This window comes from Somniosus microcephalus, chromosome 11, assembly GCF_052327205.1.
Source record: "Somniosus microcephalus isolate GS21.2 chromosome 11, FLI_Smic_1.0, whole genome shotgun sequence".
NCBI classification, from domain to species: Eukaryota; Metazoa; Chordata; class Chondrichthyes; order Squaliformes; family Somniosidae; genus Somniosus; species Somniosus microcephalus.
Window position 1 is genome coordinate 195,071,067 of NC_140997.1, and position 23,193 is coordinate 195,094,259.

At 46.4% G+C, this 23,193-nt stretch overlaps 1 protein-coding gene across 3 annotated transcripts in view; it reads right to left on the reverse strand.

Moving 5' to 3' along the window:
* The window catches only part of ccdc66 (coiled-coil domain containing 66), a 93,651-nt gene extending 89,051 nt beyond the window's left edge, over positions 1-4,600 (reverse strand). For 2 of the 3 annotated variants that reach the window (XM_086001629.1, XM_086001628.1), the window contains exon 1: positions 4,364-4,600. In XM_086001629.1, coding sequence (XP_085857755.1) covers positions 4,364-4,388 — 25 coding nt within the window. In that variant the 5' untranslated portion in view covers positions 4,389-4,600. The remainder of the gene's footprint in view (positions 1-4,363) is intronic. The other variant, XM_086001630.1, reaches the window with a different exon arrangement.
* Positions 4,601-23,193: the final 18,593 nt, after the last annotated feature.

A 23,193-nucleotide genomic window follows, 5' to 3' on the forward strand; every position in this document is an offset into this window, starting at 1 on the left:
TCAGATAAGGCGACCAAAACTGCACACAATACTCAAGGTGCGATCTCACCAAGGCCCTGTACAACTGCAGCAAGACATCCTTGTTCCTGTACTCAAACCCTCTCGCTACGAAGGCCAACATACCAATTGCCTTCTTAACCGCCTGCTGCACCTGCATGCTTACTTTCAGCGACTGGTGCACAAGGACACCCAGGTCTCGTTGCACTTCCCCTTCTCCCAATCTATTGCCATTCAGATAATAATCTGCCTTCCTGTTTTTGACTCCAAAGTGGATAACCTCGCATTTGGTTTGTCCAACATCCAGTCTTGGAAGAGCCATAATTTCCTCCAATTAAACATTAAGACTGAAGCCATCGTCTTCCGCCCCAGCTACAAACTTTGTACCTTGTCCCTAACTTCATCCCCCTGCCCAGCCACTGCAGCTGAACCAGACTGTTTGCAATCTTGGCGTCGTATTTAACCCTTAATTGAGCCTCCGATTCTGTATCCTCCCCATCACAAAGACCGCCTACTTTCACTGCAGTATCATCTGCCTCCACCCCTACCTACCAACTGCTGCTGAAACCCTCACTGATGTTTCTGTAACCTCCAGACTCAACCTCCCATCCGCCACACTCCGTAAACACCAACTCATTGAAAACCTCGATGCCCACATCCTAGGCTGCACCAAGTTGTGCTTGCACATCTCTCTGTCCTCACGGACTCCTGGTCCAACACCACAAATCTAAAACTCTCATCAGTGTTTAAATCCCTCTATGGCCTCATTCCTCCTTAACTCTGTAACCTGTTCCAGCACGACAATCCTTTCCCCAAACACTCCGTCAGCTCCTTGTGCATTCTCCCACCTCATTTGCCCCACCATCAGTGGCTGTGCCTTCAGCTGCCTAGGCCAGTCATCTTGCAATGTTTTTACAAGTTAAAGACACTAAATAAATGCTGCTGTTGTGCATGCCATTCCATATAGGGCATATAGATTCTTCCTGTGTGGATTTCTCAGTAGCTTTGTTTAGCTATTCTTAAGCATGGTCAGACATCCAGTGGATCAAAAAACAAATAAATCTAGAAGATAGTGGCCTTGATAATAGGTACAAATGTCAATGGCTGAAATTCCTTTCTCTACTCTTTCAGCGGATCGGTTAACCCATTTCTTTTATGTTTCTTTTAAATAAGCTAACACCCTCTGGTAAAACAGCAGAAATAATTTTGATAAGCACATTATACATTTGTCCCAATCATCTCAAAGAACAATTTCAAGACCAGTGTTTTATTTCATACTCAATACTAACTTAGACTAAACTGGTTTACAGGATCCAGTAGGTCCTTTCATCAGGCAAATAATACATCTGTCCTATGCTACTACATACTTTGTGTAATCCAAATTAGTCCTAGTAAAGGTGTCAAAGAAACACTTTGCCATTCCTCCCATGTGTCAGCGTGACTCAGTCGGTAGTTCTCTTACCTGAGTCGCAGGTTCAAGTCCGATTCCAGGACTTGAGCACATTGGGCCTGAATTTGCGGTCGGCGGCGAAGCTAAGGATTACACCGCCGACATTGCAAGTAAATCCACACCTACCTCGTGCGATCCTCCCTGCGAGAACTTCCTTTAAAACATTGCAGAGTTCTGCACAGCGTACTTCCCCACAGAGCCCAGGAGCGCACCACTGTGCATATGCAAACCTGGGATCACGTGGGGCGGTGCTCCTTTTACATCCTGATTCTTAACCTATAAGCTACAACTGAGCCCTTAAATGCAAAGTGACAAGAGAGAGTCACTCATATAGGATAAAGAATGGAAATGAAACCACAAGATAACTAGAAGATTATTAATATTGAAGGCAGGCTCCTTTTCTTTCTCTACTTTCATTTTTTGCAGATATCCTTGCATTATAAAATAACAGTAACAAAAGACAAAACAAATATTTTAAATTCCATCCGAATTTCAAGAGTTCTAAATTTTCACATCTGAATTGCATTTAATTCCGCTCATATTTAAGACAGTTTTGAAACTAATTTGAGCCCGGATCTTTAAAAGCTGACCCATTACAAAGGGGTCCCTGAATGGATTGAATTGTAATCTGTTTATTTGCATGACTGAGCTGAGGGAAACAGCAGAGCCCTTTCAGATTACAATTGATTAAAAAAACCTGAGAAAGAGCTTCAGAAACAACCCAAAAGCATAACATTTACTATTTTTGGCATTTTACAAATTAAAAGGAACATATCTTGCTGTGCATTTCCAATATTTCCTGTTCTTTTTGAATGGAAGATTTCCAGTACTCGGTTCTAAAAAAAAGTCCACTTATGCTGTGCAACAGGCTTCTTGCACCTGCCTTCCATCCTATCACAGACCTTCCTTTTTGTTCTTTCCTCCCCTCCCCGCTTTCCCTGCCCCTGCTTAAAAACCTGTTCGATCCCCAGCTTTTTCCAGTTCTGACAAAGGGTCATTGACCTGAAACGTTAACTCTGTTTCTCTCTCCACAGATACTGCCTGACCTGCTGAGTATTTACAGCATTTTCTGTTTTTATTTCAGGCTTCCTGCACCTGTTTGCACAAGACTTAAACATTTTCAGCATAATTACTTCAGAGTAGGTGGGCAATTAGCCTAACTTTTCACCAGCACGTTGATTCCTATCAGGAGGTGAAAGACGCAGCGAAGCCTCTGTGCAGTCGTAACTTGACAGATCACACGTTCGGTAGGAAATCCCAAACTTGCGGTCAACTTCAAGGGCGGCATGACGACATATTCTGACAGTTTGTCATCATACCTACCGCAAGTTCAGGGCCAATACTGAGGGAATGTTTCATCGTCTGAGGTGGTAGCTTTTGGATGATCTTTCAAGGTCCTGCCAGTTCAGCTGGACATTTACACTGTTTGAAGAGCAAAGCAGTCTCCTAGTGTCTACCAAGGCACCGAAAATAAATAACTGGCCATTTATCTCACTGTAGGACCTTGCCGGCGTGCAAACTGACTATTGCATTTGCCTACAATAAAGTAACTGCCCTTCAAAAAGAATTCATTGGGACGTGATCAATGCAATTATTTTCTTCTTTTGCACGCAATAAGCTCATCAACAGATCCTTCAGCTGCAATATTGAGGTACGTCATGCGCAATTTCATTACACTGGATTTATACAATCATTCTGGTCTCTGATAAGCAACCCACAGCGCGACCACTGGCTAAACTCAAATAACAACAGAAAACGCTGGAAAAACTCAGCAGGCCAGGCAGCATCCGTGGAGAGAGAAACAGAGTTAACGTTTCAGGTCGAAGACCTTTCATCAGAATTGGAAAAAAGCAGGAAAAGGAACAGATTTTAAAGCAAGTTTAGGGGCTGGGAAATGGGAGAGGGGATGAAAGAACAAAAGGGAAGGTCTGTGATAGGATGGAAGGCAGAAGTAAAGAGGCATTAAGAGATATTCAAGGCAAGAGGAGATGGTAATGGGACAGATTAAGAAACAAAGGATGGCTCTAGATGGAGTGTGAATTGCGCTGGCAGAATGAAAGACAGCTGCCATGTGGGAGGGGAAAAATAGTGTGGATAAAAAATGTGATAGGGGCTGAGGTTATGATCTGAAATTGTTGAACTCTATGCTGAGTCCAGAGGGCTGTAAAGTGCCTAATCGGAAGATGAGGTGCTGTTCCTCGAGCTTACACTGAGCTTCCGTGGAACAATGCAAGAGGCCGAGGACGGTGAGGTCTGAGTGGGAGTGGAGCGGTGAATTAAAGTGACAGGCAACCGGAAGCTCGGGGTCCCCCTTACGGACTGAACGGAGGTGTTCTGCAAAGCGGTCATCCAATCTGCGTTTGGTCTCCCCAATGTAGAGGGGACCACATCGTGAGCAGCGAATACAGTATACTAGATTGCAAGAAGTACAAGTATATCGCTGTTTCACCTGGAAGGGGTGTTTGGGGCCCTGGACAGTGGGAAGGGGGGAGGTATAAGGGCATGTGTGGCATCTCCTGCGCTTGCTTGCATCGGAAGGTGCCGGGCGAAGGGGAAGGGGTGCTGGGGGTGGTAGAGGAGTGGACCAGGGTGTCGCGGAGGGAGCGGTCCTTACGGAATGCTGAAAGGGGAGGTGAGGGGAAGATGTGTTTGGTGGTGGGATCACGCTGGAGGTGGCGGAAATGGCGGAGGATGATCCATTGAATGTGGAGGCTGGTGGGGTGAAAGGTGAGGACAAGGGGAACCCTATCATGGTTCCGGGAGGGAGGGGCAGGGGTGAGGGCAGAAGTGTGGGAGATAGAACCGGCTAAACTCGTCGCTATTAAACCGCCTCCAGCGGGCTTTCAAGCCCTGGAGACATCGATACAGCAGCCGGTCTATTGGCGAGTAACATGATTTTATAAAGTAACAAATTACCCCAAATCCATGGCACAATCGTCATACGAGCTGCTTCGAAACCGCGGATTAAAATAACTGGAGCGACGCCTCCCTCAGCCCCGGATCTTGACCACGGCTTCGTCACAAACTCTGCATCTCGGTTGCTGGCCTCACCGAATAAGCAACCCTTTGATTAGTTCTCTGCTCTGCACAACTCCCACCAATCAGCATCCCACATAATCCGATGTTCAGCCGCGCATGGGTAGAGGCGGCGTCGTCGTCTTCAAAAGTTTCTGCCTTGCGCCTTATACGTGTCCGTGCAGTGATTTGTACTATGGATTGAAAGCGTTAATAATAAACGATGGCAATAAGATTTATTGAGAACAGGTTTAATAATTTCGAATAGTGTCAGCAGGAGTATTTTTCATCTCTCTTGCAGGTGCTGCTCTTGTTGGGGTTGCGCGGGGACTGTCGGCCGTTTGGTACCTCGAGTAGCCACTCACCTGGTTTCGAAACAGTTCGGTTTTGGAGATGTTTATCTGGTAACTTTAGTAGCCGATAACTTAAAGCCCTTGCTCATATTTGTTCAAGTAGGTCTACCTGCACACCACACTAGTGCGCCTATTACATTCAAAAATAGGCACAACCGCCTACAAAATTTTGTTAAGGAAAGTTGAAGCCCATGGAATAAAAGGGAGAGTGGCAGCATGGATACGAAATTGGCTAAGTGACAGGAAACAGAGAGTAGCGGTGAACAGCCCCCGACCGTGTCCGTTCTATCTCCCGCACTTCTGCCCTCACCCCTGCCCCTGCCCCTCCCTCCCGGAACCACGACAGGGTTTCCCTTGTCCTCACCTTTCACCCCACCAGCCTCCACATTCAACTGATCATCCTCCGCCATTTCCGCCACCTCCAACGTGATCCCACCACCAAACGCATCTTCTCCCCTTTCAGCATTCCGCAGGAACCGCTCCCTCCGAGACACCCTAGTCCACTCCTCTATCACCCCCAGCACCCCTTCCCCTTCGCCCGGCACCTTCCCATGCAAGCACAGGAGATGCAACACCTGCCCTTATACCTTCCCACTGTCCAGGGCCCCAAACACCCCTTCCAGGTGAAACAGTGATTTACTTGTACTTCTTGCAATCTAGTATACTGTATACGCTGCTCACGATGTGGTCTTCTCTACATTGGGGAGACCAAACGCAGATTGGGTGACCGCTTTGCGGAACACCTCCATTCAGTCCATAAGGGTGATCCCGAGCTTCCGGTCGCCTGTCATTTCAATTCACCGCTCCATTCCCACTCAGACCTCACCGTCTGCGGCCTCTTGCATTGTTCCATGGAAGCTCAGCGTAAGCTCGAGGAACAGCACCTCGTCTTCCGATTAGGCACTTTACAGCCTTTTGGACTCAATATGGAGTTCAACAATTTCAGAGCATAACCTCGGCCCCTATCATTTTTATATATTTTTTATCCACACTTTTGGTTTGTGCCTTTTCCTTTTTTTTCTCTCCCACATGGCAGCTGTCTTTCATTCTGCCAGCGCATTTCACACTTCATCTGGAGCCATCCTTTGTTTCTTTACCTGTCCTATTACCATCTCGTCTCGCCTTGAATATCTCTTAATGTCTCTTCAACTCTCACAGAACTTCCCTTTTGTTCTTTCATCCCCTCCCCCATTTCCCAGCCCCCAAACTTGCTTTTTAATCCGTTTCATTTCCTGCTTTTTTCCTCAGTTCTGATGAAGGGTCTTCGACCTGAAACGTTAACTCTGTTTCTCGCTCCACAGATGCTGCCTGGCCTGCTGAGTTTTCCCAGCGTTTTCTGTTGTTATTTCGGATTTCCAGCATCCGCAGTATTTTGCTATCATAGTAGCGGTGAACGGTTGTTTTTTGGACTGGAGGAAGGTATACAGTGGTGTTCCCCAGGGGTCGGTACAAGGACCACTGCTTTTCTTGATATATATTAATGACTTAGACTTGAGTGTACAGGGCACAATGTCAAAATTTGCAGATGACACAAAACTTGGAAGTATAGTGAGCAGTGAGGAGGATAGTGATAGATTTCAAGAAGACATAGACAGGCTGGTAGAATGGGTGGACACATGGCAGATGAAAATTAATGCAGAAAAGTGCAAAGTGATACATTTTGGTAGGAAGAATGAGGAGAGGCAATATAAACTAAAGGGTACAATTCTAAAGGGGGTGCATGAACAGAGAGACCTGGGGGTAAATGTGCACAAATCATTGAAGGTGGCAGGGCAGGTTTAGAAAGCAGTTAAAAAAGCATACGGGATCCAGGGCTTCATAAATAGAGGCATAGAGTACAAAAGCAAGGAAGTTATGATTGAACATTTATAAAACACTGGTCCGGCCTCAACTGGAGTATTGTGTCCAATTCTGGGCACCGCACTTTAGAGGGTGCAGAAAAGATTCACAAGAATGTTTCCAAGGATGAGGGACTTCAGTTACGTGGATAGACTGGAGAAGCTAGGGTTGTTCTCCTTAGAGCAGAGAAGGTCGAGTGGAGATTTGAAAGAGGTGTTCAAAATCATGAGGGGTCTAGACAGTAGGTAGAGAGAAACTGTTCCTATTGGCAGAAGGGTCAAGAACCAGAGGACACAGATTTAAGGTGATTGGCAGACAAACCAAAGGCGACATCAGGAAAAACCTTTTTACGCAACGAGTGGTTAGGATCTGGAATGCACTGCCTGAAAGGGTGGTGGAGACAGATTCAATTGTGGCTTTCAAAAGGGAATTGGATAAGTACCTGAAGGAAAAAAAATTGCAGGGCTACGGGGAAAGGGCGGAGGAGAGGAACTAGCTGAAGTGCTCTTGCAGAGAGCCGACACGGGCTCGACAGGCCTAATGGCGGTCTCCTGTGCTGTAACCATTCTATGATTCTAGGACACTGGAAGCGTGTTTACAGGTGAATCTCAACTAAATGACCACACGACTTCACTTAAGGCTGGCTCAAGCTAATTTTTATTCTTGACAATAAATTTGAAGAAAACTTCCTTAATCAGTGATACTTTTAAATCTGGGTCCCATTGGAAAGCAGCCTCTCACATCCTAGTAGTGAAGGATAAGATAAAGAAAGATTTGCAACATACCTCCACCAGACCTTCATCTTCCATAATTAAATGCCCTCCTTACTCCCTGAATGCTAGTTAAAGTGAGGACAAGACAATGTACTTTTTATATACTGTAATCAACCACCACCTAGACCGAAGGGTGTGTTGATGCGAGGGGTGGAGGACACAAGCACAGTCACAAGATTGGTAAATGAAAAACAGCAGTTAGCTGTGTTTTATTTTTAGAAAATGGGGAAAAAGGTTCACATCTGGCAAAATCCAAAAACATATGACGTTCAAAAAGAAAAAATGCCCCAGGTGGTTAGGAAGGCAGTCCTTAAATCAATTTTCTCCAAACCAATGAGCCAGGGTTACTTTACCACTGGATCTTTCTCAGCCGGTCCAGGGATTACATCCAGCTCTCAGAACTAAACAATATTCCACCCGGGTTCAACAGCAGACCTCTCTGTGGCAGCTGCAAGCTGGGCCACAGCCTGGCTTTCTCCACTGGTACTGGTACTGTCCCTGAAGGGATGCACTAGTTTGCCTTTTGAACTCCTGAGCTAATGGGTACATTTGCCTCAGGTGTGTTGGAGGTGGGTGTGGCCTTCACCTGAATTGGAGTGAGAGGGGGACTTTGTCTCCATCTGGTGGCCACATACTGTCCATCCACCACAAACCACCCCCATAGCTCACAATACTTATAAAATCATTATTACTTTCTTTTATATTATCTGCAAGTCTATTTTCATATTCCCTTTTAGCCCTTCTAATCTCCCTTTTCATCTTCCTACTACATTTTCTATATTCAATATATCAGTTTAATATTGATCGCTATTTGTCTAAGGAGCTCTATGCACCTCCTCTTTGCCTGATAGGAATATATTTGTTTTGTATCTTGCATCTAATATTTGAAGATTTCCCACTGCTAATTTTTCAATATGTTTGCCAACTTTTCTGTCTAGTTAGTTTGGGCCAGATCCCTTCTTATTTCACTGAACCGTGCCTTTTTCCAGGACAATATCTTTGTCTTTTTGTATTCTATTCTGTGGTCACTCACTGCCAACAGTTCTCCAACTCTCACATCAGCTTTTTGCCCCACTTCATTTCCAAGAACGAAATCAAGCAATGCTTCTTTCCTTGTTGGAATAGAAACATACTGATCTAGGAAACATGTATTCTAAAAAGGATTCCCCACTGTGACTACGTGCATTACCTTTATACATAGTTCCCGTCAGGTCCCGCAAAACCATTCAATGTGTTTCAGACTTATTTTTCTTACAGTACAAGTAAGTCTGAATGATGACAATTATCTCAATTTAAGTATGCTCATCAGAAACATTTTTCAATCTCTATGAAAAAAATCCTCGCTGGAGTTTTAGCAGTCACACAATTCTGTGGCAGGATTTACACCTACATCCACTGGAATGATTCTTGCAATCCAATGCAAGGAAAAGCCACACTGACACCACTGATAAATGTAACTGATGTTTATTAGTACATTGAACAAAAAAAGATTCTGTGGTATTGTCTATACCACCACCTTTTTGCATTTTGTATACATTCTTAGTAGGCAAAGCATGCAACAACATAAACAATAATAATACTGGAAATATAAATCTCTTGATATAGCCTACCAGTGGAAGAGATCTCCTCATAAGAGCCTGGTGTTGAATATCCACTGTAAGTACTATTAAAGGTTATGGCTCAGTGGTTCAGCTTGTATGACTAAAGATTTATCATCTCAAGACACATGTCACTTCTAGTCTGCTTTTAGCCAGTATGCATCCAGTAGCTGACTTGATAGCATCTGACTTCTAGTGAACTAGAATTGCTGAAATGGAATGCTAAAGTAGCTTACGTAGGCAGCGATACACTGACGAAGGAAGAATAAATATTTCATTGAAATGCACCATAAAATTCTATCTGGATTACAGTGTGTCAGCAATTGTACTGCACCGAGAGAGAAAAGCTTAATTTTAAGCTTCAATTGGACATATATTCTTCTCTTCAATAATTTTAGAAAGAAAATGTATTTATCCATATTTGGGGCTGATATAATGATTCCTACCCCTCCAAAAATGATTAATGAACATTAGTGAAAAGTGAATTTTAAAAGTTTTTTTTGCATGTTAATGATGAACTTGTACAGCATAACATTTTTGAGCTTTAGAAATAGGGTACAAGAATAAAGAAGAAATCATGAATTTATACAAATCATTGGTTATGGTATAGTTACAGTAATGTGTACAGGTTTAGTCATTCCATTATAGAAAGGGCATTAAAGCCATCAAGCACATTCAGCATAGATTCACAAAGATGATGCCAGGGATGGGAAGTTATAACTATAAGGAGACACTTGAGATACTGGGGTTATTTCCACCAGAACAGAGAAGGCTAGGTGTTGATGTAATAGAGGGTTTTAAAATTATGAAGAGTTTTGATAGAATGAATATGGAAGTATTATTTCCTCTAGATGAGGCGTTGATGATGAGGGGTCATCAATTTAAAATTATCACTAAGATGGTTGTTAGAGCATGGAATGGTTGAGGCAGAGACAATTGCTTCTTTTAAGCAACAATTGCGAGGAGCTCATGGACTTGTCATTAAGATTGAGACCATCCATTCAGTTGCCTCTGTCGCTTCTCTCCCATCCCCATGTCCACCAAGCCAAACTTCCCCTAAGGTCCCCTCCCCACCACCCTAGCCCTGAACTCACATCGTTCTCTAGTTTCTTTCCTATATCTCCTCAGGCCCTCTCCAAGCTCACCTTGTTCATGGGACCCACCTCCTGTTCCCTCGATCCTGTTCCCACCAAACTGCTGACCACCCAACTTCCCTTCCTGGCCCCCATGTTAGCTGATATTGTTGAAGGTTCCCTCTCCTCAGGTACTGTCCACCTCCCCTTCAAATCTAGCAGAGGCTGATATTGTTAATGGTTCCCTCTCCTCAGGTACTGTCCACCTCCCCTTCAAATCTAGCATAGGCTGATATTGTTAATGGTTCCCTCTCCTCAGGTACTGTCCACCTCCCCTTCAAATCTGCCATCATCATCCCCCTCCATCCAAGAAACATAGAAGATAGGAGCAGGAGTAGGCAATTCGGCCCTTCGAGCCTGCTCCGCCATTCAATGAGATCATGGCTGATCATCCAAATTCAGTACCCTGTCCCTGCCTTCTCCCCATATCCCTTGATCTCTTTAGCCTCAAGAAATATATCCAACTCTTTCTTGAATATATTTAATGAACTGGCCTCCACCGCCCTCTGTGGCAGAGAGTTCCACAGGTTCACCACTCTCTGGGTGAAGAAATTCCTCCTCATTTCAGTCCTAAATGTCCTACCCCTTATTCTTAGACGATGACCCCTGGTTCTGGACTCCCCGACCATCGGGAACATCCTTCCAGCATCTAGTCTGTCCAGGCCTGACAGAATTTTATAGGTTTCGATGAGATCCCCTCTCAATCTTCTAAACTCCAGTGAGTATAAGCCCAATCGACACAATCTCTCCTCATACGTCATTCCTACCATCCCAGGTATCAGCCTGGTGAATCTTCGCTGCACTCCTTCCATGGCAAGAATGTCCTTCCTCAGATAAGGCGACCAAAACTGCACACAATACTCAAGGTGCGGTCTCACCAAGGCCCTGTACAACTGTAGCAAGACATCCTTGTTCCTGTACTCGAACCCTCTTGCTACGAAGGCCAACATACCATTTGCCTTCTTAACCGCCTGCTGCACCTGCATGCTTACCTTCAGCGACTGGTGCACAAGGACACCCAGGTCTCTTTGCACTTCCCCTTCTCCCAATCTATTGCCATTCAAATAATAATGTGCCTTTGTGGCAAAACCACTAAGAGACTCTTACAGTGACTTACATAATTGTCTGTAACCAATGTTATTACCTCTAGCATTAATTGTCTGTAACCAATGTTATTACCTTTCAAGTTGGCTCTGGTTAAACAGAGCTAGATCGACAACATCATGATCTGACGCGATGACGTCATCACGTGGGTCACGTGACGTCCCCTTCGGCGGGAAACGTGATGACGTCATGACGTCAGAGGTAGAGGGCGGGGCCAGCCAGTCCTCATGTGGATTGAAAGAGAAAAGACCTGTTTTGAGCTTCTCCTGTAGTTTCTTGTTTTGTAAAGTTCTTAGACAATAAATTCAGTTTGTTAACTTCCAGTAAGTTATAGATTCTTTGTTAGGAGTGCAGCGACTCCTACATTGGTGACCCCGATTCCTCGCGATCGTTTTTCGCGGTGAACGCCGAACACAGGCCAGTGATGGAGACCAATGCAGTGGCCTTGAAGCTCCCCAATTCTGGGAACAACAGGCAGCCTCTTGGTTTGCGCAAGCCGAGGCGCAATTTGAGCTCCGCAACATCGTTCAGGATCAGACCAGATATCTCCACGTGGTCTCCGCCCTCGAGAGCTCGACGGCGTCGAGAATCATCAGCCTGCTGGAGAGTCCTCCGACTGCTGACAAGTATGTCGCCATCAAGACACGATTGCTGCAGGTATTTGGTCTCACCAAAGCGGAGCGCGCTCGCCGTTTACTGGCACTACCAGGGTTAGGAGACTCCAAACCCTCGGAAATGATGAGTCATTTGCTGACTCTCCTGGGTTCCGAGCCCCAGTGCTTTCTGTTTCGCGAACTGTTCCTTACTCAACTTCCTGAGCAAGTACAGGCGTCCCTCGCCCGAGCAGAAACCGCAGACTGCGTCGCGCTCGCCGAAGAGGCGGATAAGATTTACGCGCCCTCGCGCAATGCCTCGCCATGAAGAGCCCGGCCCCGGCTCCGACAAAGGCGCCTCCGATGACCGGTTTCTGCTACTACCACGCCCGTTTCGGCCCGAAGGCCCGCTGCTGCCACTCGCCGTGCAGTTTCGTTACCAGACCGTCGAACAGACCGCCGCGAGTCAAGCACGCCGGTCCCGGTACTTTCCCCACGGCCACGATGGCGATCGGTGCTTCCGGGAATCTCACCTACGTAACCGACTCCATCTCCGGCCGTCATTTTCTATGCGACACGGGGGCACAATGCAGCACACTGCCCGCCTCGGTCATAGACCTTCGCTCCGGCAGCCGTGGTCCCCCTATGCAAGCGGCCAAAGGGGGTTCGATCCGCACTTGTGGGAAGCGCCTCGTCCGAGTATGTTTCGGTGGACAGTTTTTCAGCTGGAATTTCATCACCGCTCAAATCTCACAGGCCCTGTTGGGTGCTGACTTTTTAGGCACCAACGGCCTGTTGGTGGACGTGAAAAATCGACGCCTTGTTCACGCCACCACGCTCGACGATATTTCGGGGGCGCACAGCACGGCTGCGTCACACACGATTTCATGTGCGCGGCCGCAGCCCGACGATTTCGCCCGTCTCCTCGAGGATTTCCCCGAGCTGACGAAGCCCAACTTTTCGGCTCCGACCGTCAAGCATAGGGTGGAGCACCATATTTCGACTACCGGCTCACCCGTTTACGCCAGGGTGCGACGTTTAGAGCCCAGCAAGCTAGCGGCAGCAAAGGCGGAGTTCGCCGTGATGGAAAAAATGGGGATCATCCGTAGGTCCAGTAGCCCCTGGTCCTCCCCTCTCCACATCGTCCCCAAGCCCGGCAGGGGATGGCGGCCCTGTGGGGATTATCGCCGCCTCAATGACATAACGATGCCCGACCGCTACCCCATTCCCCATATACAGGACTTCTCAGCACATTTGGCGGGGACGTCCATCTTCTCCAAAATCGACCTCGTCCGTAGTTACCATCAGGAGCCGGTGCACCCTAAGGATGTCGAAAAGACAGCGGTAATTACCCCCTTTGGACTATTTGAATTCCTGCGAATGCCCTTTGGGCTTAAGAACGCGGCACAGGCGTTTCAGCGCCTCATGGATTCAGTCCTGCGGGACCTTGAGTTTCTGTTTGTTTATTTGGACGATATTCTGGTTGCCAGCACCTCCAAGGAGGAACACCTTGACCACCTTCGGGTCCTTTTCAGACGGCTTCAGCAGCACGGCCTCATCGTTAACTCGGACAAATGCCATTTCGGCCTATCACAACTGGATTTCCTGGGTCACCGCATAACCCCCACGGGGGCAACGCCACTTCGGGTCAAGGTGGAAGCAATTGCGGCGTTCCCGAAACCGAAATCCGTGAAAGCTTTACAGGAGTTCCTGGGGATGGTGAAATTCTATCATCGTTTCATCCCCAGGGCTGCACAGCTCATGCGTCCTCTATATGAGGCCCTCAGAGGCTCGACGGGAAAGGACCCTGTGGTATGGTCACAGGACATGGATCGTGCTTTCGAGGAGACGAAAGCCGCACTCGCCAATGCGACCATGTTAGCACACCCCCTGCTGGGAGCCACCATCGCTCTCACGACGGACGCGTCAGACTACGCGGTGGGGGCCGTCCAGGAGCGGTGGGTCGACGACGCGTGGCAACCCCTGGCCTTTTTTAGCTGCCAGCTACAACGGCATGAACGCTGGTACAGTACTTTCGATCGAGAGCTGTTGGCTTTGTTTTTGGCCATCCGCCATTTCCGTTTCCTCCTCGAAGGACGATGCTTCATTGCGTTTGTCGACCACAAGCCATTGCTGTTCGCAATGGCCAAGTCTGCGGAACCATGGTCGGCTCGGCAGCAATGGCAGCTGACGTACATATCGGAGTTCACCACCGACATCCGACATGTGGCCGGTAAGGACAACGTCGTCGCCAATTGCCTATCCCGCGCCGCCGTCCAGGCCGTCCAATTGGGCATTGACTACGCACAGATGGCGGTTGACCAAGCGGACGACCCGGAGACCCAGGGTTTTCGTTCGGTTCCAAACAGCCTCCAGCCGAGGGATGTGCCTTTCCATTCCGCAGGTACCACTCTGCTGTGCGACATTTCGCTGGGTGCACCCCGTCCGATCGTCCCGTCTAAATGGCGTCATACGATTTTCGATGCCTTACACGGCCTATCGCACCCTGGAGTGCGGGCATCGCAAAAACTGCTGGTCTCCAAATTCGTATGGAGGGGAATACGCAAAGACGTCAGGGACTGGGCGAACACTTGTGTTGTTTGCCAACGGTCCAAGGTGCAGCGCCATGTCAGAGCCCCGCTCGCCACCTTCGAGGTCCCGGAACGGCGATTTGATCATATTCACATTGACTTAGTGGGACCACTCCCACCTTCCTGGGGCTTTACGTACCTTTTGACGATGGTGGATCACACCATGAGGTGGCCGGAGGCAGTTCCCCTGACGTCCACCACATCTGCGGACGTTGCTCGAGCTTTCGTTTCATCCTGGGTAGCTCGTTTTGGTGTCCCTGCGGATATTTCGTCGGATCGGGGGCCGCAATTTTCGTCCGAACTGTGGAACGAGGTGATTTCAGTGTTGGGTGTTAAACTCCACCGCACTACGGCCTATCACCCACAAGCGAACGGCTTGTGCGAGCGGTTCCACCGCTCCTTGAAGGCGTTGCTCAGGGCCAGCCTGCTGGATACATCCTGGGTCGACAAACTACCGTGGGTGATGTTAGGACTCCGCACGGCGCCGAAGGAAGATCTCCAGTCATCGGCGGCGGAGATGGTTTACGGGCAACCGCTTCGAGTCCCAGATGAATTCCTGCCATTACCTACGCGACCATGGTCCGCGGCCACACAAAAAGAGACCCTCCAGGATGCGGCCCACTGTTTCCGCCCAGTTTCAACCTCACGGCATGGTTTGCTTTCGTCCAACGTCCCGGGGGAGTTGTCGAAAGCCAAGCTCATGTTTGTGCGCCAGGACGGCCATCATACCCCGCTCGCACCGCCGTATGCCGGACCCTTCAAGGTTTTGCAGGCAGGGGACAAGAGTTTTGCGATTGACGTCAGGGGCAAACCGGATCACATCTCTGTCGATCGCCTCAAGCCTGCGCACCTGGACCTCGAACGACCGATCGAGCTGGCGCAGCCTCCGCGCCGCGGCCGGCCGCCGGCCGCTACCACACCTGACAACGCCGTGCTGCCTACCAGTTCGCCGCCTGCTCAGCATTTTCCCCTCCGGGAATTTTGGAGTCGGTCCAACAGACTTGTCCGACCTCCTCAGCGATTGACTCTTTCGTTAAAGACAATTCTGGGGGGGTGTATGTGGCAAAACCACTAAGAGACTCTTACAGTGACTTACATAATTGTCTGTAACCAATGTTATTACCTCTAGCATTAATTGTCTGCAACCAATGTTATTACCTTTCAAGTCGGCTCTGGTTAAACAGAGCTAGATCGACAACATCGCGATCTGACGCGATGACGTCATCATGTGGGTCACGTGACGTCCCCTTCGGCGGGAAACATGATGACGTCATGACGTCAGAGGTAGAGGGCGGGGCCAGCCAGTCCTCATGTGGATTGAAAGAGAAAAGACCTGTTTTGAGCTTCTCCTGTAGTTTCTTGTTTTGTAAAGTTCTTAGACAATAAATTCAGTTTGTTAACTTCCAGTAAGTTATAGATTCTTTGTTACAAGTGCAGCGACTCCTACACCTTCCTGTTTTTGCCACCAAAGTGGATAACCTCACATTTATCCACATTATAGTGCATTTGCCATGTTTCTGCCCAATCACCTAACCTGTCCAAATCGTACTGGAGTTTCATGACATCCTCCTCGCAGCATACCCTCCCACCCAGCTTTGTGTTGTCTGCAAATTTGGAGATATTACATCCAATTCCCTCGTCCAGATCATTAATATATATTGTGAACAGCTGGGGTCCTAGGACCGATCCTTGCGGTACCCCACTAGTCACTGCCTGCCACTCGGAAAGCGACCCGTTTATTCCAACTCTTTGCTTTCTGTCCGCCAACCAGTTCTCTATCCAAGTCAATACCTTGCCCCCAATCCCATGTGCCTTAATTTTGCACACTAATCTCTTATGCGTGGCCTTATCGAAAGCCTTCTGAAAGTCCAAATACACCACATCCACTGGTTCTCCCTTATCTATTTTACCAGTTACAGCCTCAAAAAATTCCAGTAGATTAGTCAAGCATGATTTGCCTTTTGTAAATCCATGTTGACTTTGTCCGATCCAGTCACTGCTTTCCAAGTGCTCTGCTATTACATCTTTTATAATGGACTCTAGCATTTTCCCCACTACCGATGTCAGGCTTACCGGTCTATAATTCCCCGCTTTTTCTCTGCCACCTTTTTTGAATAGTGGGGTAACATTAGCTACCCTCCAATCCATGGGTACTGTTCCAGAGTCTATCGAGTTCTAGAAGATGACCAGCAATGCATCTACTATTTCTAGGGCCACTTCCTTAAGTACCCTGGGATGTAGATTATCAAGCCCTGGGGATTTATCAGCCTTCAGTCCCATCAATTTTCCTAACACCATTTCCCTACAAATACTGATTTCTTTCAGTTCCACCCTTTCATTAGACCCTATGTTCCCCGGTATTTCTGGGAGGTTATTTGTGTCCTCCTTTGTGAAGACAGAACCAAAATATGTATTTAGTTGGTCTGCCATTTCTTTGTTCCCCATTATAAATTCCCCCGATTCTGACTGCAAGGGACCTACGCTTGACTTCACCAATCTTTTTCTCTTCACATATCTATAAAAGCTTTTACAGTCAGTTTTTATGTTCCCAGCAAGCTTACTCTCATATTCTATTTTCCCTTTCTTAATTAATCCCTTTGTCCTCCTTTGTTGAATGCTGAACTGCTCCCAATCCTCAGGATTATTGCTTTTTCTGGCCAATTTGTATGTCCTCTCCTTGGATCTTATGCTATCCCTAATTTCCCTTGTTACCCACGGTTGAGTCACCTTTTTTGTTTTATTTTTATGCCAAACTGGGATGAACAACTTCTGTAGTTCATCCATTCGGTCTTTGAATGTTTGCCATTGCCTGTCCACCGTCAACCCTTTGAGTGCCATTCCCCAATCAATCCTACCCAACTCGCTCCTCAGACCATCGTAGTTTCCTTTATTTAAATTGAGGACCCTTGTTTCTGAGTCAACTACTTCATTCTCCATCTTAATGAAGAATTCGATCATATTATGATCGCTCCGACCCAAGGGGCCTCGTACAACAAGATTGCTAATTAATCCTTTCTCGTTACATAATACCCAGTCTAAGATGGCCTGATCTCTGGTTGGTTCCTCGACATATTGGTCCAGGAAACCATCCCGTAAACACTCCAGGAATTCCTCCTCCACAGTATTGTTACCAATTTGGTTAGCCCAATCTATATGTAGATTAAAGTCACCCATGATGACTGCTGTGCCCTTATTGCATGCTTCTTTAATTTCCCTTTTAATGCCATCCCCAACCTCCGCCTTACTGTTTGGAGGTCTATATACCACTCCCACTAATGTTTTTTTCCCCTTAGTATTTCTCAATTCTACCCATACAGATTCCACATCATCAGAGCTAATATCCTTCATTACAATTGTGTTAATCCCTTCTTTAACCAGTAATGCTACCCCACCTCCCTTTCCTTTTTGCCTATCTTTCCTGAATATCGAATACCCCTGGATGTTGAGTTCCCAGTCTTGGCCATCCTTGAGCCACGTTTCCATAATCCCAACCAAATCATATTCGTTTACCTCTATTTGCGCAGCTAATTCATCCACCTTATTACAAATGCTCCTCGCATTAAGACACAAAGCCTTCAGGCTTGTTTTTTTAATGCTCTTAGATCTATTAGAATTATTATTTACTGTGGCCATGTTTGATTTAAACCATTGATTTCTCTGACTGCCACTTTTGTTTTTTTCCTTCCTATCTTTTGCTTTTATCCTTGTTTCCCTTTCCTCTGTCTCCCTGCTCAGGTTCCCAACCCCCTTCCATTTTAGTTTAAACCCTCCCCCACAGCACTAGCAAACAAACCCCCTAGGACATCGGTTCCAGCCCTGCCCAGGTGCAGACCGTCCGGTTTGAACTGGTCCCACCTCCCCCAGAACTGGTTCCAATGTCCCAGGAACTTGAATCCCTCCCCCTGGCACCATTCCTCTAGCCACGTATTCATCTGAAGTATCCTTCTATTTCTACTCTGACTAGCACGTGGCACTGGTAGCAATCCTGAGATTACTACCTTTGAGGTCCTGTTTTTTAATTTAGCTCCTAACTCCCTATATTCCGCTTTTAGGACCTCATCCCGCTTTTTACCTATATCGTTGGTGCTTATATGCACCACGACAACTGGATGTTCACCCTCCCCTTCCAAGATGTTCTGCAGCTGCTCGGAGACATCCTTGACCCTTGCACCAGGGAGGCAACACACCATCCTGGAGTCTCGTTTGCGGCCGCAGAAATGCCTATCTATTCCCCTTACAATTGAATCCCCTACTACTATAGCTCTACCACTCTTTTTCCTCCGATTCTGTGCAGCAGAGCCACCCCTGGTGCCAGGAAGTTGGCTGCTGCTGCCTTCCTCTGATAAGCCATCCCCCCCAACAGTACTCAAAGTGGTGTATCTGTTGGAGAGGGGGATGGCCACAGGGGACCCCTGCACTACCTGCCTGCGCCTAGTACTCTGCCTGTTGGTCACCCGCTCCCTTTCTTCCTGTCCAACCTCTAGCTGCGGTGTGTCCAACTCTGTAAACGTGCTATTCACAATGTCCTGAGCATCGTGAATGCTCCAGTATGCATCCAATTGCAGCTCCAGCGCCGCAATGCGGTCTGTCAGTAGCTGCAGCTGGGTGCATTTCCTGCACATGTAGTTGTCAGGGACACAGGAAGTGTCCCTGAGTTCCCACATATCACAGGAGGAGCAGATCACGGGGCCCGGCTGTCCTGCCATGACTTACCCTTTACTTAATTGAATTTAAATTAAATCAATCAATCCCACTAATTACACTACAGTTAACTGGTTTACCAACATTCCCTGCTACACCAGAGAGACCTTAGAAACTATAAACCAGAGTTAAAGTTGTCCTTGTCCCCTCTGTCCTTGCAAACTACATGCGACCCCTCGGCGACATCATATGAAAACACATGTGCACTGACGACACCCAGCTCTACCTCACCACCACCTCTCTCGACCCTTCAACTGCCTCTGATTTGTCACATTGCTTGTCCGACATCCAGTACTGGATGAGCAGAAATTTCCTCCACTAAATTGGGAAGACCGAAGTCATTGTCTTCGGTCCTCTCCACAAACTCTGTTCCCTACCCACCAACTGCATCCCTCTCCCTGGCCACTGTCGGCAGCTGAACCTAACCGTCTGCAACCTTTGCGTCCTATTTGATCTTGAGATGAGCTTCCGGCCCCATATCTGCTCCACCACCAAGACCACCTACTTCCACCTCCATAATATCGCCTTTCTCCACCCCAACCTCAGCTCATCTGCTGCTGAAACCCTCATCTATGCCTTTGTTATCTCCAGATTCAACTATTCCAATGCTCTCCTGGCCAGCCACCCACCTTGTATCCTCCTTAAACTTGAGCTCTTCCAAAACTCTGCTGCCCGTATCCTAACTCGCACCATGTCCCATTCACCCATCACCACTGTGCTTGCTGACCTACATTGGTTCGCAGTCCAGCAACACCTTGATTTTAAAATTCACATCCTTGTTTTCAAATCCCTCCATGGCCTCGCCTCTCCCTATCTCGAATTTCCTCCAGCCTTACAACCCTCTGAGACCTCTGCGCTCCTCCAATTCTGGCCTCTTGCGCATCCCCAATTTTCTTTGCTCCACCATTGACGGCCGTGCCTTCAGCTGTCTAGGCCCTAAGCTTTGGAAATCCCTCCGTAAACACCTCTACCTCTCCTCCTTTAAGATGCTCCTTAAAACCTACCTGTTTGACCAAGCTTTTGGTCACCTGTCCTAATATCTCCTTATGTGGCTCGGTGTCAAATTTTGTTTGATGACGCTCCTGTGAAGTGCCTTGGGATGTTTTACTACATTAAAGGCGCTATATAAATGCAACTGATAAATCTACAATATGTATCTACATTTGTATCTGTTATAAATATATACAATGTAATACCACAAAGAGACTTTAAAGGACTCATTTTTGGCATTATATTGTACATACTTACAACAGATACAGATTTGGATACATGTTATAGATCTATTATAATGCAATGCTGGTATGCAGCTTTTTACACAATTTCAGTTTGTGAAAGCTAGATTGCTTATGTAACCTGTGCATTATTTACATCTTATAAATAAGCAGTGGCAAATCAGCAAGAAGCATGGATGACAAAGATTTTAAAACAGCAAATGTTGATGTTGGAAACTCTGTTGAAATACTAAGATGTGGAGATGCCGGTGTTGGACTGGGGTGGACAAATGTGAGAAGTCACACAACACCAGGTTATAGTCCAACAGCTTTATTTGAAATCACAAGATTTCGGAGCGCTGCTCCTTCGTCACCTGACGAAGGAGCTGCGCTCCGAAAGCTTGTGATTTCAAATAAAGCTGTTGGACTATAATCTGGTGTTGTGTGACTTCTCACATTTGAAATACTAAGAGGCATGGTATGACTAATGTAAAGACTGACCCCGAGGAACAAAATCTTCAATGTGACGGCTTTACCAAGAGACTGTAAGGCACCTATGAATATGCCTTTCTGTAGAAGATTCTCACACTGTTGTGGGATCCCAAAACTGCATCAATTGCTTGAAATTGATAGGGCTTGTTGAAGGTGGTTAAGAAGTCATACGGAACACTTGCCTTTATTAGCCGAGGCATAGAATACAAGAGCAAGGAGGTTATGCTTGAACTGTATAAAACACTAGTTAGGCCACAGCTAGAGTACTGCGCGCAGTTCTGGCCACAGCATTACAGGAAAGATGTGATTGCACTAGAGAGGGTACAGAGGAGATTTACAAGGATTTTGCCTGGACTGGAGAATTTTAGCTATGAGGAAAGATTGGATAGGCTGGGTTTGTTTTCTTTGAAACAGAGGAGGCTGAGGGGAGACCTTATTGAGGTCTATACAATTATGAGGGGCCTAGATAGAGTGCACAGGAAGGACCTATTTCCCTTAGCAGAGGGGTCAACAACCAGGGGGCATAGATTTAAAGTAATTGGTAGGAACTTTAGAGGGGATTAGAGGGAAAATTTCTTCATCCAGAGGGTGGTGGGGGTCTGGAACTCACTGCCTGAAAGGGCGGTAGAGGCAGAAACCCTCACCACATTTAAAAAGTGCTTGGATGTGCACTGAAGTGTCGTAACCTACAGGGCTACGGACCAAGAGCTGGAAAGTGGGATTAGGCTGGATAGCTCTTTGTCAGCCGGCGCAGACACAATGGGCCGAAATGGCCTCCTTCCATGCTGTAAATTTCTATGATTCTATGATTCTGTAAGATCTTAAATGATCTCTGAGTTCTTGGACAAGACACCAATAGGCAGCAGCCAGTATGTTCGAGCAATAGGTCAAGATTTATTAAGCTTACAGCGTAATCAATACTTAACAAAAGGCGATAGTTTTAATGAGTAGCTCACAGCCCTTGGTCTCTGGAACCTCTTGGACACAGATGACGTCGTCTTAAGTCTGTTCCTTTGTTCTCGCAGTACGTCTGTGTGAAGTTATTCTTTGAGTATCAAGGTTTTAACCCTTTTCTTATCAAAAGTTGGTTTGGCCAGTGTCCATATATGGTCTTTAACAAAATCACCTTTTTTAATTGGTTCTAATGGTCAAAATACCACTGTCACTCAGACTAAGGCTAGTAACCTGGCCACTCCTTTTCCAGTACATTTCCACTAACTCTGCCCCGCTGTCATGTTATCTTCTTTATAGCTTTTCACCCCATTGGAATTTACCATATCTCTTTCATTTCATAGCCTCCCTGGTACAAGGCCTTTATACCAAGGGCCCATATCAGCGCTGTTTCACTTGTCTTGAGGTATCCAAACTATCTCACTTTAATCTACCAGATAAATAACTTATCTCCATGATCTCTCTCATTTTATGTCCTTATACTAATTATTTTTTAAATATCGTTGCAATTAGTTTTGGTAAGCAAATTCTAATTTCTACTTAGCATCATAATATGTTTTTTTTTTAGCAATTTAACCTTCACTCACAGTCTGTGGCTGTTTGTTATCAAAACTTAGTCAAAACTGCTTTTGACTGTCCTCGCAGCTGCATTCTGAACAAGTCTTAGCTTTTTAGTTACCCAGGAGTAATTATGGGTAATATTATTTGGTCAACGGCTACACTTGAATTTATATGTATATGATTCTCGTCTACTAAATATCAGCCTTTCGTACTATTCTATGAATGTCAACACATGGATTGTTACAAAAAAGATGGAAGAGCCAATGCCCACTTTTTCTCGATCCATGATAAAAGGCAACCCAATGGGTGAGCAGATGAAAAGATCTGCACATGTTATGAGCACTTGTGGCTGGCTTTAAGTGACTTCTTACCCAAATACAAGAGCAACATAGTATATTTGGGTACAAGTGAAGACGAATCCAAGGAAGATTGGATTTGAATGTCAATGACCAGACTCATCTGAGCTCAAAGCAACCTAGGAGATCTAAATGAAAATCTTTAATTCCCTGAAAGCGGACCTATCAAGTCCTCAACACACATAATTTCTTCCAGATGGGAGGTCAGGATCAAGAGTAAGAGCAGAAGAGGTCAGATCTCAGTAACAAGTAGCTGAGTCATATGGCTACGTTTAAAGCATCATATTGATTGTCTTCTGGCTAATTTCTCTGTAATATATCAGGTAGAAGATACATTTATTCTTGATTGTTACTCTTAAATCAATAACTCATTAAAGATTAGAAAGTTACTATCTTTCAAGCTGTCTTTTTGCCCTCACTAACATTCTTCTTCTCTTCTTAGGCAGTCCCTCGGAACCAAGGATGACTTGCTTCC